At 35.9% G+C, this 20,706-nt stretch overlaps 3 protein-coding genes across 4 annotated transcripts; all 3 read left to right on the forward strand.

The window, feature by feature from the left end:
* The first annotated feature begins 1,949 nt into the window (after positions 1–1,949).
* Positions 1,950–8,754, forward strand: LOC110791864 (uncharacterized). Its single transcript, XM_021996631.2, has 4 exons — positions 1,950–2,110; positions 2,214–2,501; positions 6,564–6,799; positions 8,161–8,754. The coding sequence occupies exons 2-4, from the start codon at positions 2,247–2,249 to the stop codon at positions 8,342–8,344; spliced, it is 675 nt and encodes a 224-aa protein (XP_021852323.1). The 5' UTR covers positions 1,950–2,110; positions 2,214–2,246; the 3' UTR covers positions 8,345–8,754.
* An 848-nt stretch (positions 8,755–9,602) lies between these two features.
* Positions 9,603–15,463, forward strand: LOC110791863 (uncharacterized). Of its 2 annotated transcripts, none has more exons than XM_021996629.2 (10): positions 9,603–10,006; positions 11,137–11,193; positions 11,296–11,522; positions 11,666–11,798; positions 12,561–12,635; positions 12,730–12,856; positions 13,242–13,786; positions 13,888–14,075; positions 14,426–14,515; positions 14,997–15,463. In XM_021996629.2, exons 2-10 carry the CDS (start codon positions 11,179–11,181, stop codon positions 15,106–15,108), a joined length of 1,512 nt encoding a protein of 503 aa, XP_021852321.1. In that variant the 5' UTR covers positions 9,603–10,006; positions 11,137–11,178; the 3' UTR covers positions 15,109–15,463. The 2 variants fall into 2 exon arrangements, with proteins under 2 accessions (XP_021852321.1, XP_021852322.1); XM_021996630.2 differs by having other exon boundaries at positions 9,663–10,006; positions 11,666–11,783.
* Positions 15,464–18,152: 2,689 nt separating this feature from the next.
* LOC110791862 (histone H3.3) lies at positions 18,153–19,836 on the forward strand. The gene is made up of 3 exons (XM_021996628.2): positions 18,153–18,306; positions 18,937–19,008; positions 19,190–19,836. The coding sequence occupies exons 2-3, from the start codon at positions 18,937–18,939 to the stop codon at positions 19,526–19,528; spliced, it is 411 nt and encodes a 136-aa protein (XP_021852320.1). The 5' UTR covers positions 18,153–18,306; the 3' UTR covers positions 19,529–19,836.
* The last annotated feature ends 870 nt before the right edge of the window (positions 19,837–20,706 follow it).

Below are 20,706 nucleotides of genomic sequence, written 5' to 3' on the forward strand. Positions count from 1 at the left end.
CCGTGACCCGAGATGACCAGACCCGGACCCGACTCGAGTAACCGTTTTGACAGCAGGAACTATCACCATAAGATGGTACTTTGACTAGATCCAAAGTACCATCTTATGGTTGTACTGCAGGAACTTTCAGAAGTACTACATCTTTTGTTAAGTACTGCTAATTTAAGAAGGTTGTTTTTTTGTGTTTTAAGTTCCAGCATACACAAACTAGTCATTCTTGTGGTACTTCTGTTACGCCTCGTGTATATATAGAGCTTGGTTATTGCGGTAGGAAATGCAACAATAACTTCGGGTTACTCCACAGTTTCCAAAAATTCGGTTCATATTAGGTCATACAGAGTGGGATCCGATCCTATGTTTTAGTTACCGGTCTTAAAAATAATATTGTTGGTAAGATTATTACTCTGTATTTTTCTATGTGTTGTTCTTTTGATTATTTTGGGAGGGATAGAAGCTGGGGAAGAGGCAGAGCATGAGATGGATCAATCAACAATGTAGATTATTGATGTTGTTGCTCCTCCCATGCACTGTCTCTTCCCTGGCATCTCCTTCATAGTTTCTCTTCTCTTGAATTTTCCTTTCCAAATATAGTAAAAAAAAAAAAGACTACCTCCGTTCTCGAATGTTAGTCATATTTGTAATCTTAACATTGTTCACAATTGAAAACTATCTTCTAATTTCTTTCCCAATGTATGTTTGAAAACATATTCATGTTGGATCTTGCTTTTTTTTGTCCCAATGTGTTGTTTCACAATATTAAATTTTTACGACTTTTCAGCATAGGGTATTTGGAGATATTTACGTTCAAATATTGAGCTAAAACAGGTGGTAAAGTAAATCTAACTGTGGAAGGAGTAGTAACATTGGCGGTTCCGACAATGCATACCCTGGACCTGACGATTGGAAATTCAACTACTTTTGCCGCCTTTTCAGCAGCTTTCAGCGTTAAGTGTAGAATAAGTTCAACTTGTTTAGGTTTTTAGATGATAAAGGAAGAAGAAAGGGGAAAAAAGAGGAGGAAGATGTTTTAGGGTTCTACTTCAAATAAAAGTGGTTTGTGTTTCTTTTTTCTTTTTTTCTTTTTTATTTTTTACCAATAGTTGACCGAAGTTAAAATATAACGAAAAAGTTCATCGTAATAACATTATAAGTGTATTGTTGGCAAGTCAAGTTTTATTTAGTGTATCGTTGGTAGAAGTCAATAGTACAAGTGTACTAATGGGAAATTTCTAATATTTTATTTGACATATTTTAATTTTCTTTTTTCCTCCCGAAGTCCTCCAATTTTGGGAGGAAAAGAAAAACTCGGGAGGAAAAGAAACTGAACCTTTTATAAAGGGAGCTTTATTTACAATTTCTTTCCTTTCCTTCCACTTCTCATATAATTTTTGGAACCAAGCACACGAAACATTATTATTTCTTTCCTTTTTTTTTTCTTCCTTCTAATTCCTCCCAACCAAATGCTCCCTCTGTATTTTATTAGGGGTCAAATTTACCATTTTCGGAAGTATTTTATTTGGAGTCACACTTCCATTTTTAGTTATTTTTCTAACCTACACCGTCTAATTAAATAATATATCTAATTTTACCTTATGACCCACCACCGCATTAAACAATTAATTTTATAAACCCCTCACCCTCCTTCCTCCAAAATCTAATGGTTCCCACTCATTTTATTTGATTGAAATATTTAACACAACCCCATTTGATTTATTATTTTATTCATTTTTTCTTAATGGAAGTGGGGATAACTCAGTTGGTTAGAGCTTCCCTCCCGATTCTAGAATCGATTCTCATCCCCGCCATTATTGCTCATTTACACCAAAAAAAAAATACCGTTTTTTCTTAATACTCGTATCCTGCCATGTATAACTTCTATTTAAATACTGACGGAGTAAACCCTTAATGATACTCATCCAAGTAAATATGATTTGGTGAAACAAAAAAACCCCTTTCTCTACTTCTGTCGGATACCCATAATAAGGATAAATGATAAGAAACCAGGATAAGATGTGATTTCCATTTTACAGAAAACTCAAGCAAACAAGCACACAAGCACACAAACTAGTTTAACTCCAAAAAAAACCAATCAAAATTGTCATCATCAAAGGTATGAATTCTTGATTCTATCAACCCAAATTCTCAATTGATAATTCTCAATTCAAACAATTAAAAACTTTGGTTTATTAAATTTGTGGGATGCTCAATTTCAGGTATTGGTTTATGCAAGTGTTAGATCAGCAAAAATGGTAGTTCTGGCAAGCAGCTGTATAACCATGAGTAGTACGACCACCCTTCTTCTTCATTCTCAGCAGCCGTACAAACCCTTGCTTCTTTTGCCAAGCAGCTGTAGAACCACCGCCACCGCCACCGCCACCGCCGCCGCTTTCCGTTCTCTTTCTCTCTCCTCCTTATCAATTGGTGGTTCTTCCTCCTCTCTCAGAACTCCTGTTTCCGCCGTCGCCATGGACACCAGTCAGCCTAGCCCTTCTTCTGATCAGGTTTGCTTCTGCTACTTTGCAATTCGGGTTTTAGAGGTATATTTCATTGAAGTTTTTGACTTTGGTGTCCATAGTTTTGACATAATTCCACTTTGGTACAGTATTTTCGTTAAGGCTCAGTTTGTTGGGTGTAAAATATTTCCAGTGTAAAATGAATTTCATGGAAAACAATTTACAATGGAAAACACAATTCCAAAACTAGTTTCCCGTTAATTGACGTAATTTGGATTATACACCCGAATGAACATTCTTTGAAAATCTAATGAACATGGAGAATGATTTCAATGTACAGGTACAAGTGAAATATTTGAACGATATGTTCTTTGGATTTGAACTATATGATCATTTGTTATATGTTCTTTGAATATGAACAATATGTTCTTTGTATTTGAACGATATGTTCATTTAAAAATAGGGTGCACAGTGAGCATTGTACAGCCGGTGTAAAAACCATATTTTGGTTATTTGGTTCCATGCCGTGTGAGGAATGTACAAGAGAGATTAGGAAAAGGAAGGAAAACAGTTTTCCCTTCCTTTCCAACAATGAGAGTGTAATTTTACTCTTAGGGAAAATGGTTTTACACTACTTTGCAAATCAAACAATGTAAAATTGAAAATAGAGGGAAATAGTTTTTCACGAAAAAAATTACGCCCTACCCAACGGAGCCTAATACCTCAATGAATTTTGATTAGAGTTGTACAAATAACAAATTTTCAACTTTGGAGTCCGGAGGTTTGACATAATTCCACTTTGTTACCGTGTTTTCACTGATTTCTTACTAAATTGTAAAATTGATTTTTGATAAACTTAGTTTTAATTATGAATGAACAAAATTTGATTTATTGACCCTTAACCATCACAAATTAGTTCGTTTATGGAAAACAAGTTGAAGCCAAGTTGGTTATTTTTTTTGGAAATCGTCTTTTCAAAAACTCTCACGTACTCTTCACGTGGGTACCGAGTAGAAGGAGGTTTTGGTTAGTGTATGAGCGGACATCGCCTAGAGAATTTGTAATAAGTTTTCTTCGTAAATAGGAAAGTGAGGAGTTATTTAGCCGACAAAACATGGGAAGATAATTCCGCTTGGTATAAATTTCGTATTTTCTACTGTTAACCAAACAATCTTCTACCGTCAACTTAACAATTTTGTGTACATTTGAATAGAACTACGAATATAGTCGCTTAAGCGATTATATCACTGTTGCCTTTGGTCAAAAGCTTAGTTGAATAATTTCATCCATCAAAAAGATGCTTTAATAGCCAAATTGTATGAGATAAATGGAGAGGAACTAGCACACCAGGTATTCTAGTAAATCAGCATTTCTTATTGTCGATGTCCCCAAGTCAATCAGCATTTCTTGTTGTCGATGTCTCCGAGTCAATCAGCATTTCTTATTGTCGATGTCCCCGAGTCAATCAGCATTTCTTGTTGTCGATGTCACCAAAACGGCTACACAACTAATACAAAGACTCGTGGAATCAACGTTCTTTGAATGTTACAATTGATATCGTTGTCCGTATTCAGAAAATATTGAAGGCTTCTGATATTAGTCGGATCAACTTTAGGTCTATTTATTCACTTACCACTCAAAAAAGCAGATATAACTTATCTAAGGATGTGAATTTGCTGCTCGTCATTCTTCCTTTAGAATTAGCCCTTGACTTAATCAAATGAAATTTTTGAGCCCTTATGTTTGAAATTGTACATTGTGTTTGAATAGTCTGAAAGAGGTACATGGATAGCTGAATCGAAAGTCTGAATAGATAGATGAGCACATTAGTTTTTTTTTCCCTTTCTGATAAAGACCAAAGGATGAGTCAGTGGGGCAACAGAATGTGTAGTTTGCACACTCTAGCCATTTTGTGATGTCACATTTGGAAACTAAATATGTGACAATTGAAACTAACGTTGTAATTGTAATGCACAAAATTTGCATATCTTTAACTGTAACGAACATATTTTTATTATTGTATTTGAGTTATGTTTCTCAAAGCACTAAAGCAAGTTGAAAAGATAATCTGATCACTCAAAGTATCCTTATTGCTTAAGAACTATAATAAATTGTTGCCTTGATTTTCGTTCATGGTTCAAAATCAGTGCAATATATGATCATACCAACCAGGAGAAAACCCTCCCTCCGTCGCTGCTACAATCAAAACAACTAAATTGCCTCAGAGATACACAGAAGACGACGAGTCAGGTTGACCCCGATGATGATACAACTCCTTGGAGTGTGCATAGCTACAATGTAACGACACTCTTTAGTCATAGATTAGTGAATACATGAGCAATTTGTCGCTAGACTCACTTGTCACGCCTCGTGTATTAGTTACTACTCTTTAAGTGAAGAAGGAAGGTTGAGTTGGAAGAGAACACGAGTGTTTTAGGTTGTGATTTTTTGTATTAAACTCTCAACTTGAATGTACAAATGAGACTTTATGCCTATTTATAGGTCACCATCCCGTAAGTCTAGAATATTCACACCCTATAATATTCTATACAATTCCTACAAGGAAATGTATACAAGTTTCTAGACCGTTCCCACCTTCAAGGGAACTTCCTATACAAGGAGGTACCTAGATCCTTCTAGAACCTTCAAGCTTCATCCATGCTAGAATGCCCAAGAACACCCTAGAAGGCTAGAACATTCTTGAAGCTTCCAGGCCAAACTGCTATTGCATATCGGGCTTTTGTGAGCCTGATCTGGGAAATCCAGCACAACCATCATCTTCAGTGGGTCAAAACTGATGGGACCCCCAAGTAAACCGAGCATTTGGCCCATTATTATGTTAAAGAAATGTGGGTGTTTACTTGAAATTTATGCCTTATTCAAAATAAAGCTCTTTAGGGGGAGAGCTGCTCCTGCACTGCCCATGGGCGCCCCTTAGGCCACCTCATTACCCAGTGATGCCAAGTCACGCATACGCCAATGCAATGGTGACTGGTGAGAGAGACGACCCGTGACAATCTGCTCATATGTTTTGTTCCCACATTGCACGTTCAGCACTTTACGTATATAGTAATATATCAACAAAAACATCTTTTGCTGAAATGACACCCAAAAAAGATGTTCACGAGTCTCCACTTCCATATTGCAGAATAGGCACATTTGACTGCACAGATCTGGCCAGTATGATTTGGGCCATTTGGCAAGTCTGTATTTTCTGTAATCTACGATGAACTGCAAATGTGCAGTTCGAGCAATGCTGTTGCTTAGCATTGCTTGGAAGTTGTCCAAGTTGGAACTGAGAATTTATAAGCTCTGTTGCTTGAGTAGTTGCCAACTCAGCCAACAGTTTGACATTGGTGTAACTGGAATCCAGGGTGAAGCTCCTCTATGATTTTACCTAAACTCTTCCATACCTAGCTTGCTTTTTTGGGTAGAGAACTAGTTATTTGCCTATGCAATGCCCCAAATCATTACATGTAATAGGGAGTAATAATTTTTTTGCAGAATGCAAATGTTGAATATAGTTTCTTGGGGGCATAATAGGTTGATGAGTAATAAAAGTATAATTGATTGATTATGTTATAAGTATGATGGATAAATAATGCTAAACATGTATGCGTTGCTCAAATTTCCTTTACATGATATTGTTGGTTGGTGTGATTAAATAAACACTAAAATTACAAACATAAGTTAGTAATTTCTTTGCTTTTTAAGTGAGAGGTTGTGAGTTTGAGTCTTGATTGACCATTGTTTTTGCGAGGAGGATTGGATGAACATTTGAAATGACACATGTGATGTGACACCATGTAAACGCAAGGGGAAGGCGGTATCACGTGGTGGGATAGCTTATCTTCACCTTGGGCTTTAGGAATAGTATAGATAGATGTTCATTTGTTCCAATGTTTCTGTTCCCTTTATTCTTTGCTTCCTACCCTTTTTACCATTGCAGTTATATACTGTATATCTTGTAGTTTTTTGGTGCACAAATATGGAGATTTGGGTTTTTTTTACAACATGACACGTTTTAATGTTTTATTTTCTAGCACTGCTTAATGATCCTAACCTGCTTTAGCTTGCCTGATCCAATCGCGATTTTCTCTTCATATGCAGGATCAAACAACTAAAAAGTACTATTTTGTGGTCGCAAATGCAAAGTTCATGCTTGACGAAGAAGAGCATTTCAAAGAGCTTATGGAAGAAAGGCTTCGCATGTTTGGAGAGCGTAAAATGGAACAAGACTTTTGGCTTGTTATTGAACCAAAGTTCCTGGATAAATTCCCTAATGTCACCAAGAGATTAAAGAGACCTGCTGTGGCTTTGGTCTCAACAAATGGCCCATGGATCACGTAAGAGGCACTTCACTTATGTTTTTCATTTCCTTCAGAATAGTCAAAATTATAATTTTGGTACTTGTTCTTACTCTTAAGGCCCGTTTGGTAGCCGGTAATAAATGGTGGGAATGGGAATAAATTTAAGTGTTATTTGACAAAAAAATTAACACTCCCCATATGGTAATGGATGATAATGGAAATTTATAAAGAAAAAGAGATAATTTTGAGTAAACTAGCATTACCATGGGAATGAGTATTGATATTCCTTACAAATTTACATCAAATTTATTCCCTTTGACACCATTTATGGCCGGCTACGAAATGGGCCATTAGTTGATATGTTTGTCATGTTTGCGTGATTGGTATGCGTGATTTAATCGGCTATTTGATACATAGGTAGTGCCATACTGGCATGTACTCGTACTTGACATCAGTAGCATTAGCCTTTTGAATGGAGAATAAGCATGTTTTCATGACGAGTTCCCCTCTTCTTGTTATGTGACTTTATGTGTGATTTTAGTTGGATTATGACATTATGTTATACTTTTATGCGATGTTGTTAGATTTTAATGTGAGGAATTCCAATTATCTCAAGGAATATTTCATATTTTAATTTATCTACAAGTATTTCTTGTAAGCACATAAATTAGGATATTAGAAAGAAGGGGATTGCTCGAATGTGAAATTACATATTAGACGCACGAATTTTTGGGAAGAAACCATTTTAAATAATTGTGGATTTGCCTTTCCTCCTAGAATGCGTAGAATCCATGACTTTCTTCCAGTTAGCTTTTCGTTCTTGCTTGTGTTAAGTATAATGCCGTGTTACAGATTTGCGAGTTCGCATGCTTTATACTCAGTATGTTGGAGACTGGAATGAGTTGCTTCTGAACATGCTGTTATCCTGCTAGGGCAAAAATTAAGAGTTATCGTCTGCTTTCGCATTGCCTCCTCTCCTCTGTGGCTCTATTGTGCAGACTCAAAAATCAAAACTTCCTGTCGTGCTGAAATCCAATCCTTACCTCTCCGTTTAAAGTCTTTGACATTAATGCTTGAAACTAGGGGTGGCAATTCGGGTCAATGGGTTAGGTTCGGGTTTGGTTTCGGGTTGTGTAAAAAACTATCAGAAATATTGTAAAACTTAATATTACTACAAAATATGATAAATGGGTCAAATCGGGTCGATTTCAGGTGATTCGAGTTCGGTTCAGGTCAGGTTTCTCTCAGTAACTTCAGGTTGGGTTCTCGGGTCGGGTCAAGGATTGAAACACTACCAATTCCTAACTATAGTACTCTGATACTCATTTTTGTTGATATGTTTTTTGTTACTTTGTATTATTCAGAATTCGACCTCATTCCACAATATGTCTTGGCAGGTACATGAAACTGAGATTAGACCGTGTTTTAGCCGAAAGCTATGAAGCCGACAGCTTAGAAGAAGCATTGGCCTCAAATCCCACTAAAATAGAGTTTGAGAAGCCGGAAAAGTGGGTCGCCCCATATCAAAAATACGATTATGGCTGGTGGGAGGCCTTCTTGCCTCCTGCATCCCAAGCTTGAAGTACAATGCCAACAAAATTCTGAGAGTTCTACTTGAAAGAACGATAATATTTAGCACGTATTCACATATATGGTTGAGGTTCTTCGGGTACCAAACCCTTCATGGGTCGAACAAAAGACTTGTTACCGTCTGATCTGGAAAAAACGGGATGGGTTATGAACCGGGTGCAATACAGTAGCAGCAGCGTAAAGCTCGTCGTTTGAGTACTGTGTGTTGTGTTGTGTTGTGTTGTTAATTGGTAGATTGTAGGTGTTGTTGTTATGTTTAGGTGTTGTACTGATTGTTTGAGGTTTTGCCCTCCATTTCTTGTATGCAGAAGATGAGGATTTTTTCAAAATATTAGGTAAATAGTGGAGTAAGTTATTAAGGAGTACTTATTTAGTATATGAGAATGCGCTCTATTCATCTATTTTAAACTTATTTTCCTGAACTTATTTATCAAATATTAGGTAAATTAGTGGAGGACAAGTTATTGAGGGATCTAGGTTATTACGGAGTACTTATAGTATATCATGGTGCTTTTGATTCACCTGATTCACTTATTTTTCATGAACTTATCTTATCTGAACTTATTATGTACTTGTGGAGTAGAACTTATCAAAGCTTATTTTAGATATAAGTTGTACTTGGATAACCCTAATTTCTTCCAACCTTATTTTATCTGAGAATAAGGTGAGGTGAATAGAACAGAGCCTGAAGTGTCAAATAAAATAAATAAATATCAAATATCATCGGGAGTTAACGACCTTTTAAAGTCATAAATCATAATCCTCTTAAAATAAGATATTATTATAACATAATCCAATAATCCTTGGTCTTAACCCCTGGGCTAATACATCATTGGCAACAGAGCCTGAAGTGTGAAACAAATAAAATAAAATACACTCCGTAAATCCGTAATACATTATCTAATTTCACCAGTGGTTTACAATCACGTTACTGCTCGAGATTCGAGAAGACAAGAAAACGTATTGTTGTTATTTCAATCAGATTGCTTGAAGCCGTGAAATATACTAAAATAGATCGATCTTCTAGAGTCATAATCCTCCTAAAATAACAATATTACAAGGATACCTAAAATAACTCAAATTCTAAATTCACTCTTTACCATCCAATAAATTCCCAAAAAAACAACTCAAAAAATTGTGTGATGACCAAGTAAAAAGAAAAGGATTCGAATCACACACGTTCTAAAAACAGTTTGGTTGAAATTCAACCACAAAAATAACAAAATTTGTATAAACGCAAATCTCCCGTAACCGTAGAGTAGTAGTAGTACCAGGAAGAAAATCAGAATTCCAAAACAATGACAACATTAACAACAACAACAACAACAACAACAATGGGAAGTCGAATTAGGAAAACTAAAAAAACGAACTCAATAATAATTTTAATTAAAATAAAAAATAAATTCAAGGGCAAAAAAAAAAAAAAAAAAGGAAAGTGCATAAAACAGGGTTGATAAATTGATAACCCACAAACCCAAGATCAACCGTTCAATTCTCACGTCAATACGACCGACTACCTCCGTATACACTATAAACCCCTTCTTCTGCCTCCTCTCCATTATTCTAGACTTCGCGATTTGCATCAAGGAGAGAGAATCTCAAGTTGTGGTTTCGATTTCGCGAGTTCTTCTTCTTCTCTACGTTTTCTTCGAGGTATGTTTTCGGATCTGTGTCGCTTTTTTTTTCGACTTTTTGGTTTGGTTTTTGTGATTTTTTGATCCAAATTTGTTGATTTTTCACGATTTCGTTGGAATTTGAGGCGTTTTGGAGGTTGTTGCGATTCTGTTTGTTTATAATCATCCGATTTTTAAGTTATTTTGGTTTTAATTCATCTGTTTTTTTGTGATTTGAGAGGTGAATTTGTGATTTTTTTTTTAAATCCGAATTTGTCGATTTTTCACGATTTCGTTGAAATTTGAGGCGTTTTGGAGGTTGTTGCGATTTTGTTTGTTTTTAATCATCCGATTTGTAAGTTTTTTTGTGGTTTTATTTCATCTGATTTTAGTGATTTGAGAGGTGAATTTGTGATTTTTTATCCCGAATTTGTTGATTTTTCACGGTTTCGTTGGAATTTGAGGCGTTTTGGAGGTTGTTGCGATTTTGTTTGTTTATAATCATCCGATTTGTAAGTTTTTTTTGGTTTTAAATCATCTGATTTTTGTGATTTGAGAGGTCAGTTTGTGATTATTTTTTTATCCGAATTTGTTGATTTTTCACGATTTCGTTGAAATTTGAGGCGTTTTGGGAGGTTGTGATTTTGTTTTGTTTTGCGTAATCATCCGATTTTTAGGATTATAATGTGAATTTATACTTTTTAAATCGAAGTTTGTGAATCAATTGAAGTTTGGGGCTTTTTTGGTGTTGATTTGATGAACATAAGTTTGATCGAGTAAATTTGATGAGGATAGCTGGTTTCAATCCTTCTTTTACACTCTTAATTACTCGTATAAGTTTATTGAATCAATTCAAAGATTTGTGAATTTGTTTTTTGGTTTGGTTGAATTGATCGCGTTAGGCAATTTGTGAATGAAAATAAAATCACAAATTCATTGAAATTTGGGCTTTTTTGATGGTGATTTGATGAACATAAGTTTATTCGAGTAAATTTGATGAGGATAGCTGGTTTCCATCTATTTTTTTACACTCTTAATCAATAGTACAAACTGATTGAATCAATTGGAAATTTTGTTTTCTTTTGTTTTGGTTGAAATCGATTGTTTTATCCAATCTGTGTCAAATTAGGGTTTGCTGCTAATGTAATACAATAAATTGTTTTTTTTCAGGATTAGTTGATTTCAGAAAAGGTCCTTCAAGGTTCACCAAGTATGCAGCGATATAGGGTGAGTCTTGGATCTAGATAATAATTGTATTGTATTGTTATGGCATTGTATGCTCAATTAGTGGTGATTGTTGATTGTAAGTATATTTGAATTGTGTAATAGATGGACGAGGGTTTGGATGAGTATGAGGATGACCTAGAAGACCAATACGGAGATGGTGATGAAGACCAATACGAGGAGGATGAGGGGGAGGAGGAGGAGGAGCCTTTATCGGAAGAGGCAATTAAATACCTAGAAACTAGGGAAAGATTGAAAGCTAAACACAGGTCTAATTTAAGGAGGGAGAATGGCAAGAATGGTGTCAATGTTAACCACACAAAATTGATGAAGTACGTACCGTTCGGTGAACTTTTTGTTTCTGTTTTTGGTGCATTACGTTGATTGTGAGGCGAATTTTACTGAAAATGATTTGTGGTATTGTTCTGCTTCCCTAATCACATAACTGATGGTAGTACTTCTTTTCTTTTTACAGTTATGGATCCTTTTTTGGCCCTTCTAAGCCAGTGATTGCTGATCGAGTTATCCAAGAAAGAAAATCCTTGTTGGAGACTCGACATTTGACACCTAAAGTATCTACTTCTCAAAATGATGTACGTATTTTCAACGTAAGTTGCTGCTTTGTTATGTTACCTTGTAGTATGTGCATGAGCATCATTTTAATGTTACTCCTTAACACGCGGGAATAGACAGCTAGGACAAACCAACAGAAGTTCTGAAATGGTTTACTATGTGTTTCCGTATGTATGTGCTTTAGTTTTGGTGTGCCGTTTTCCCGTATGTCTGTCTTATTTAAACCTTGAATAAGGTTGTTTATGAGGTTTTGTTTGTGTGTTAGTGTTGCATTTTGTTTCTTTGAGAAGGAACTGGGCACAGTCAATACCAATTCCCAAAAGGGAACACTTGATATCATATTATCATTCTTAATGTAATACTCCCTCCGTATTTATTTAAGAGATACACTTGGCCGGGCACGGGTATTAAGAAAAACAATTAAATTAAATTAATAAATAAAACAAGTGGGGTTGGATAGATATTTTAATAAGTAAAACAAGTGGGACCATGTCATTTTAAGGGATGAGGGGGTGGGGAGGGGTGTAGATAGATTATTTAATTAGATGGTGGGATTGATAAGTTACTAAAAATGGCAAGTGTATCTCTTAAATAAATACGACCGGAAAAGGCAAGTGTATCCCTTAAATAAATACAGAGGGAGTAGATACTTGTTGAAGTTTTAGTTCCTAGTAGTGTTCTTACGTAGGGACTCTCTCTTGTGCTTGAGAAGTGCTTTGTTTTGATGAAGGAAACATAACGATTTTTACGTGCCCTTCCTGGAAATCTTCTTTTAATTGACGATCGTGACATTGCAGGTCAAACGGGTTAGCATTCAATCAAACACGACATCAAAAAATGGATTAAGCAACAACAAGCCTCGTCCAATACAGGTTGGAACTTGCTTGCTGAATGCATGTTTTATCCTGCGGCTTATATTAGTTGCATTATTTTTTGTTGCTGATGATTAGAACTTTAATTTGCCAGGTTAAATCAAAAGCACAGATACTCAAACAAACTAGAGATTATTCTTTTCTATTGTCAGATGAAGCGGAGATTCCTAAACCAGTGAAAGATCCTCCTGGTCCACAGAGGAGTTCAGCTCCAAAGCATGGTATATGTTCCTTCTTATTTCAGATATTATGCTTTCCATGTTAGCATAAGTTAATCTTATTATGTGTGTTACTCCTATTTAATTAAAAGATACACTTTCTATAATTGGCCGTATTTATTTAATTAAAAGATACACTTTCCTTTTTTGGCATTTCATGGTCCCCACTTCCAATTATATATTTCTTTCGTTTTTTTGGTCCCCCACGCTTACTTACATCCTCTTTTTACTACAATAAACAATTAACCCACTAATACCACTTCTATCTAATTTTAATAAATTCAACTCACTCTCCTAAAACTACGTGCCGATCAAAGTATATCTTTTACTTAAATACGGACGGAGTATATTTTGGTAGCATAAATTAATGTGGGATTTTTTTTGGCAGGTTCTGAAGATGCCAGATCTTCTCAGGTTCGTGCAAAGAGACCTGAACCTTCTTCTTCGCATTCTTATAAAAAAGGAAACGCGGTGTGCGAACAAAGGAAGCCTTCTTCTTCCGGAATCTCCCATGCCCATGATCCACGTAGAGCACCTCCTCAGAAGTCACCCTCGGGTAGTAACAGGGCAAGTCTTCCGAGTGATTCTAGAAGGCAACTAGATTTGAGAAAGCAGTCTGGCAGCAGTAGTGGAAGTGGGTCCACCAGACCTCCCGTGCAGAAAGTGTTGCCGCCAAAGAAACATTTATATTCAAGTGATAGGAAAGTTCCGGTTGGTTCTGTGGAGAGAAAATCTTCCGCTACTCCTATGGGGAATAATAAGGCGTCCGTTGTAGCAAAGAGTTCTACTACACTTGATAGGCAAAGACTGCCTATGGGAAAACCTCATTCATCTGGTGTAACTAACAACCGTGTGGAACAAAGAAGGGATGTTCAGCGAAGTACTGAAAACAGACCTTTGAGGAAGGAAAATGGTGTAACTTCAAAGTATCAGGTGAGTTCCACACTTCTGATTGGCATAACATAAATTTGTGGGAATTTCTTTTTATAATCTTTTATGTTTTAACTAACTAGATCTTCTTAAAAAAATTGCAGACGGTGAAGCCGCCACCGCCTCGGCAAGGCTCTCTTCAGTCCAATGTGGAAAGACGAAATGACATTAGGAAGCAAAATCCCGCTGGAGAGTTGCGGAATTCTTCTGCTGTGCATAAGATTAAAAAACGTAAAGCTCCCGATTCAGATGACGAGATGGACTATAGTTCTGTAATTAGGAAGATGTTTGGGTAAAGTTTCTCCCTCTTCTCTACCCTTCTTTAACTGTTTTAGGTTTTTCTAAATGAATCACTGCTAAAGTTTGCTTTGGTTTAAGCTCAAATTTGACTGATAACATGTTCTTCTCAATTTGGTCTTGACTCTTGAGAATGCTGGTCATGGGAATTGTCACTGAACCATTTTCTGTATAAAAGTTTTCTGTACTAATTAAGCTAACTTGAAAGTTAATGAAGCACATAAGTCCTGAAAAGTTGACACCTCTATCTTTGAACTGTTGTTTAGTCCTTTGGTGTTCGTTTTGCTTCTAAATAATACAAGTGTTTGTGAATATGCTTTCTTATCCAGAGTGATTATTGTGCAGGCGTCCCACAAAATATTATGACGACGATGATGACGATGACAGGGCTATGGAAGTGGGCTTCGACAGTATAATGGCGGAGGAAAGAAAAAGGTCAGTTTTAATTGATCCTCACTGTTTTTTCGATTAAGAAGGTTTTATGCTTCATTTTTTAGTTTAAACTTTTTGTTAGAATGCCATTGTACTTCCTTGTGTCGGTAATCCGGTATATGCTCCTCCCCGTAAAAGGGGTATGTATGCAAATACTTATTGGCTATGTTACATGGACTCTCCATTTTACCTCAAATACCCGTGTTGGATCCTTGACACTTTGACACTTCAGTTTGGACTTTTATCATGTGACTTTTTAATAAAATAGCCGTGTCATAAACTTGGACACGGTTCACGTACCCGTGTCCGGCATGGGTATCCGGGCCCGTGTAACATAGCTTATTGGTCTTTTGTGATTTGTGTTTGTCAATTGGAGTATGTTTACCTTCTAAGAGTAGAACTCCTTTTGGCACATGTTTCTCTTCATTTTTATTACACTTGCCAATTCTTGTTCTTATCTTTATCTTTTATTATGAATTTCCAGTGCAAGAATAGCTAAACAAGAAGATGATGAAGAATTTATAAAGATTCAGGAAGAAGAAAGACAAGAAATGTTGAGAAAAAAGGCCAAAATGCGCAAAATGAGCCACCGATGACCGGAATCTGGAAATCAAGCTGTATTTATTCAGTTATTTACGTTCATTCATTCGAATGTCGTCGATCGTGTTGTGTATGAGAGGGGTGTTATGATGATTGATCAAGTTTCTTCATTGTACCCATTGGTTTTTTTTTTTTAACAATAGATAGTTTTTTTTTTACCTTTTTTTTCGCGGATAGGCGCGTTGGTGGAGGGGGATTTTGGAGAAGTAATTGATAACATGTAAATCAAATAAGTAGGGTTAATTCAGTTGTTGGTTGGTTCTCTTTGAGATTTTCTTGTCAAATGCAACGCGTACAGATTAAATGAGATGTAACTTTAGATTTATAACATCGTCTGATATTTTCCTTGAACTTGAGAAGTTTAATTTGTGATGAGACTTTGGGAACTATTGTTTGCAGGTTTAAGATTTATGACGTTTAGGAAGATGATAGAAGTACACAAGGTGTGCAAGAGCATCTTGAACACCACCACTTATAATATGCCACCTCAATTTTAAAAGATTCATCTCTTTTGAAATTTTCAAAATGAAAATTTTGAAATGTGTTATGAAATTTTAATTTTGAATTTCAAATTTGTTTTGAGTTTCCAATAATCAGCAATTAATTATCTTTAATTCCCCATAAAAGCAATGAGTGTATTTCCCATAAAGGAAACGAATAACCAAAAAATCACTCAATATTTTGATCTTCATCAACCTTCGGTAAAGGTCCAACTTTTGCTTCCGTTCAAGCACAAAACATCAATATAGCTAGTTTTCTTCTACACCTTCTTCCAACCATCAATATAGCCAACTTTTGCAACTTAAACTAATTAAGAAAAGGTAGATTAAATTTATTATTTCAATTAAGCATTTTATCAAACACCTTATATGCATCACAAAGGGAGGTTTATGTAATACAAATTATGGCTATCTCATAGCCCAATTCAAAAGATATTAAGGGCAGCTCAAATTGCAATTGATAATAGGTTATATCTAGCACGAATGTCCAACTATCTTATAGTCAATTCGTAAAATTCAATACTTCGTAGCACGAATGAATATGGACAAAAAATGGCAGATATTTTTTATGAACAACAATGGCAGAAAGAGGAAAGAGAAGAAGGGAGATGAAGGACCTACAGTAATTTCATTTGGCGCTCTTCAGGATGGCGCAAATTGGACAAATAAATCCGGCCCAATTCTCATCAGTTGTCGCAATTTGTGAAAATACATCCCGCCCAAAATCCAGTTTTTCATTTGTGTTTTCCCTCCCCTTTTTTAGTGGGATTGATGAGTTGTCAACATATTATAGGTGGTGTACAAGATGCTCTTGTACACTAGGTGTATATGTAGCATTTTCCTGACGTTTATGTTAAAATTCTGAAGTGGCTAAATGACGCTTATTGTTTCAGGCGTCTTGTGTAAATGAACTCAAATGATTCTTATTGGAATCCATTAATTTGGTATTGACATATTCTGTGTGAGTACTAAAATTTGTTGTGTTTTGGCCATTGGGGTGACTTGTAGGTTTGCCCAATTGGTTACATATCACTTGACGTTCAATGAACACTGTGCTTTTTTTTTTTCTTTTTCTTTTTGTAGTTTTGCACACCCTATTCACCGATTTTAGCTTCGACTACATTCGGATCCGCCCCGGGTCGCACACCTTGTTTATGGTGGGTGAGTCTCCCAGTAAGAGTTTCTGCATACGGCGAGGCTTGAACCCGATACCTCCCTTAAGCGGCATCAAGCTGCTTACCACTTGAGCCAACTATATGTTGGTATTGTGCTTTTACATCATTGCTAGTGTTGGTACTTGGTAGCACATTACACGGGATTGGGCATGGCCTGATTTGATTGTGTAATTTTCTCAATTTGCGAAACACTACCCTATTGAATGCACAGTTAAATTCCAAACTTATACAGTCTATGTTATTAAATATACAGTCAACAAGTCGGGTAGAAGTTTTCGGTATTGTTCTATCACGCTAAAGTGTTGGTCGACCAAAAACCTTAGGGGCATGTTTGGTTGCAAGTAAATAAAGGAGGAGGTGTGAGTTCATATGAAGTGCAATATGTTAAGTTGTTTGGTTGGCATGAATTGAGATTTGGGTATAATGGAGGAATTGTTAAAATTTCATGGAACATGGGAAATGACTTACCTACCATCGACTTGGTGAGTCAATTCTCATATCAATTCCCAATACGACAAAATGCCAAAGTTCAACCAAACGAGCCATACCAATGGAAAAAAATGTTCCAAAAAAACCATGTGTGCAGTATTTTGGACTTCAAATTTTATGAACTGAACTAAACTTGACTTATTGAGTCTGGATTTAACTTATAAAACGTGAACTAAACTAAAATGAACTAAACTTATAAAAAATTTCAAAGAACAAGGCCGAATTCTCGTTCTATGGATTCGCAATTTTTTTTTTGCCTAACTTAAAACTTAATGATAATAGTTAACTGGCCAATTGAAATTCCAAGTTTTGAATTTGTTAGACAATTTTATTTCGGAGTACCATGATTAGCAAAACAATCGATGGAATAGTAAGTATGTCTCTTATGAGATCATCATATGTGTAAAATCGACATCGCGATGTGTGCATTTAAAAACATAACTATTTAACTGGAAAGTACAACTATTTGATTAACAATTGTATCTATTTAATTAGAGAGTATATAAATAATACTCTGTGTAATTATTTGATAAGAAATTGGTCTTATATATAAAATCGTCTTTACGTACCGAGTAGGAAAGTTTTACTAGAAATATGGGCAATTTAGGCATACCATACAAGGGTATAACCGTCACTTCCAAGGACAATCAATATTGTGCACCCAACAAAAACAAAAAAAAAGTTGAAAAAACCCTAAAACGTGTTAGTTAGAATTCGTCAACCAACAAGTAAACCCCATCAATCCGTAACAAAACCAAGCATTACATCTTAGCCGTTCACTGTAATAGAGAAAACACAACCAACGTTATTTTACACCGTTAGATCTCCAACAGTAAAAGCACACGGATCGTCATTATCAGCCGTCGATTCCCTCATCATTTGTTAACCCGCCCACCCATCTTATATAAACCACTTCACCTCCTTCAATTACAAATTTCTGCTAATCGTCTTCAAATTCTACAGAGAGAAAAAGAGAGGAGAGAGAAAGAGAGAACCGACTTTTCGAAAAAGCGTAAGGAGTTTTGTCGAGGTAACCTTCTTCTTCTTCCGATCTCTTCAATTTCCTTTTTGATTTTTTTGACGCTTTGTATTCTTTGATTTTAAGGTTAGCTTTCCGTAGTTTATGAATCTGTTTGTTTGATGATTCCGTTAATGTTTGAAATTTATTGCTCTTTTGTTGAATGAATTTGTGGCGGACATCGAAATTAAGGTTTTCATTGATTCTTGTTGTTAATTTTACTAGGTTAAATTACCTTATTCATAATTTCTACAGCGCTTTTCTATTTATTGTATTATTTGACTTTTATTAGGTTAGCTTTCGTAGTTTTTGAATCTGATTGTTTCATGATTTCGTCTATGTTGGAAATTTATTGCTGTTTGTTGAGTGAATTTGTCGCCGACGTCAAAATTAGGGTTTTAATTGATTTTATAGAATGCAGTTGAAAATATCTTAAACAATTTCGTCTGTGGTTTAGCTGGATCTTTGAAAATTGTTAACTTCCCCTAAACGTTTTCCTGATTAATTCGGGAAGTGATTTTTTGAATTTTCCCCCAAAATTGATGTGGATTTAATCCAAATTAGTAATTTAGTATTTATCTTGAAGTTGTTTAGGGTTTTAGTTTGATATTATATCTAATCGTGGATTTATGTTTCTTATAGATGGCCCGTACCAAGCAAACTGCTCGTAAAAGTACGGGAGGAAAGGCTCCCAGGAAGCAACTTGCCACCAAGGTATTAATCTTATCCTCGCATTGTTCTTTTGATTGTGAATTGTTCTTGAACATTGCTATCTGTATTTCGAAGCTTGTATTGTTCTTGAATGTTGCTATCTGTATTTTGAAGCTTGTATAATTCTTGAATGTTGGTGTTTGTATAGTTCTTGAATCTTGGCGCTTTTGTATTGTTCTTATAGGCTGCTCGTAAGTCTGCCCCAACTACCGGAGGAGTGAAGAAGCCTCACCGTTACCGTCCCGGAACCGTTGCACTCCGTGAAATCAGGAAGTACCAGAAGAGCACAGAGCTGTTGATCAGGAAGCTGCCATTCCAGAGGCTTGTCCGTGAAATTGCACAAGACTTCAAGACTGATCTCCGTTTCCAGAGCCACGCTGTTTTGGCCCTTCAGGAGGCTGCTGAGGCTTACCTTGTTGGTCTGTTCGAGGACACCAACCTGTGCGCCATCCACGCCAAGCGTGTTACCATCATGCCTAAGGACATCCAGCTTGCTCGCAGGATCAGGGGTGAACGTGCTTAATCGGGTTAAGCTCCTCCTCGGTTGGTTTGTTTGTTTTTGCTATAATAGTATTAGTTGATGTTATTGTTTAGGCTTAATGCAGGACTTAAATAGGGTTTGTTATTGTTGGGGATGATGGGGTTTGATGATGAATGCTGTATTCGTAGTGAAAAGTAATGATGGTGGTGTTTTGAGAGCAAAGGAACTCAAGTTTCTGGTATATTTGGTGCAAGTATTTTGATTTCTGTTATGTGGTCTCACACTGATTGTGTGTGGAAACACTCATCTAATGTAGTTCATATATATGAGACTTAATTCGTTTATGTTCATTCTTGATTGAGTTCCTTGGCTACATTAATTGATCTAATTTCAGCTCCTCGGTTGTTTGTTTTTTTGTTTTTGCTATAATTGTATTAGTTTGATGTTATTGTTAGGGTTAATTGCAGGACTTGAAATAGATGTTGTTATTGTTAGGGTTAATTGCAGATTGTTAGGGTTATTATTCTTGTTTCATGATGAATGCTGTATTGAAGTGAAAAGATATGATGGTGTTTTGAGAGTAAGGAAGTTTCTCTGGTATATTTGGTGCAAGTATTTTGATTTCTGTTCTTGTGGTCTCATACTGATTTTGTGGGGAAACACACTCATCTAATGTGGAGTAGTTCATATATATTCAGACTTGATTCATTTATGTTTTATTTGTATGTTCATTCTCGATTGAGATCCTTAGCTTCACCAATTGATCTGATTTTTGCACCGGATGTGAAAATTACTCGAATTTTTGATGGGCAAATTGGTAGGGTGCCAAACTGTGTAACTCTGTGCACATATTTTAGCACCGGCTATGAAAGTTACTAGCATTTGTAGTTTTTGACATTATCAGATTCATAGAAGAAGTGAATCAGTGATGCATTTGTTGCCTACGCTGTTTACGCTCTTCCTATACCCCAAGATTTCTTGTAGTTGTGATTTTGTTTCTGCTAGAAATTCCCCAAGTTTTCTTTTGGTTTGTGATTTTGTTTCTACTAGAAATTCCCAAAACTTCTCTGGAGGTGTGATTTCTGCTACATAGAATATTGAGATTCTGTTTTTGATACTAGTATAACGAAGCGAAATTAGATGCATCAACATCTAATAGGTAGTTGCACATGAAGCGAATTTAGATCCTCCCTGCAGTGCTTTTGTGAAAAGATGTCGGT

The sequence above is a fragment of the Spinacia oleracea genome, chromosome 3 (genome assembly GCF_020520425.1).
Source record: "Spinacia oleracea cultivar Varoflay chromosome 3, BTI_SOV_V1, whole genome shotgun sequence".
Classification (NCBI taxonomy): domain Eukaryota; kingdom Viridiplantae; phylum Streptophyta; class Magnoliopsida; order Caryophyllales; family Amaranthaceae; genus Spinacia; species Spinacia oleracea.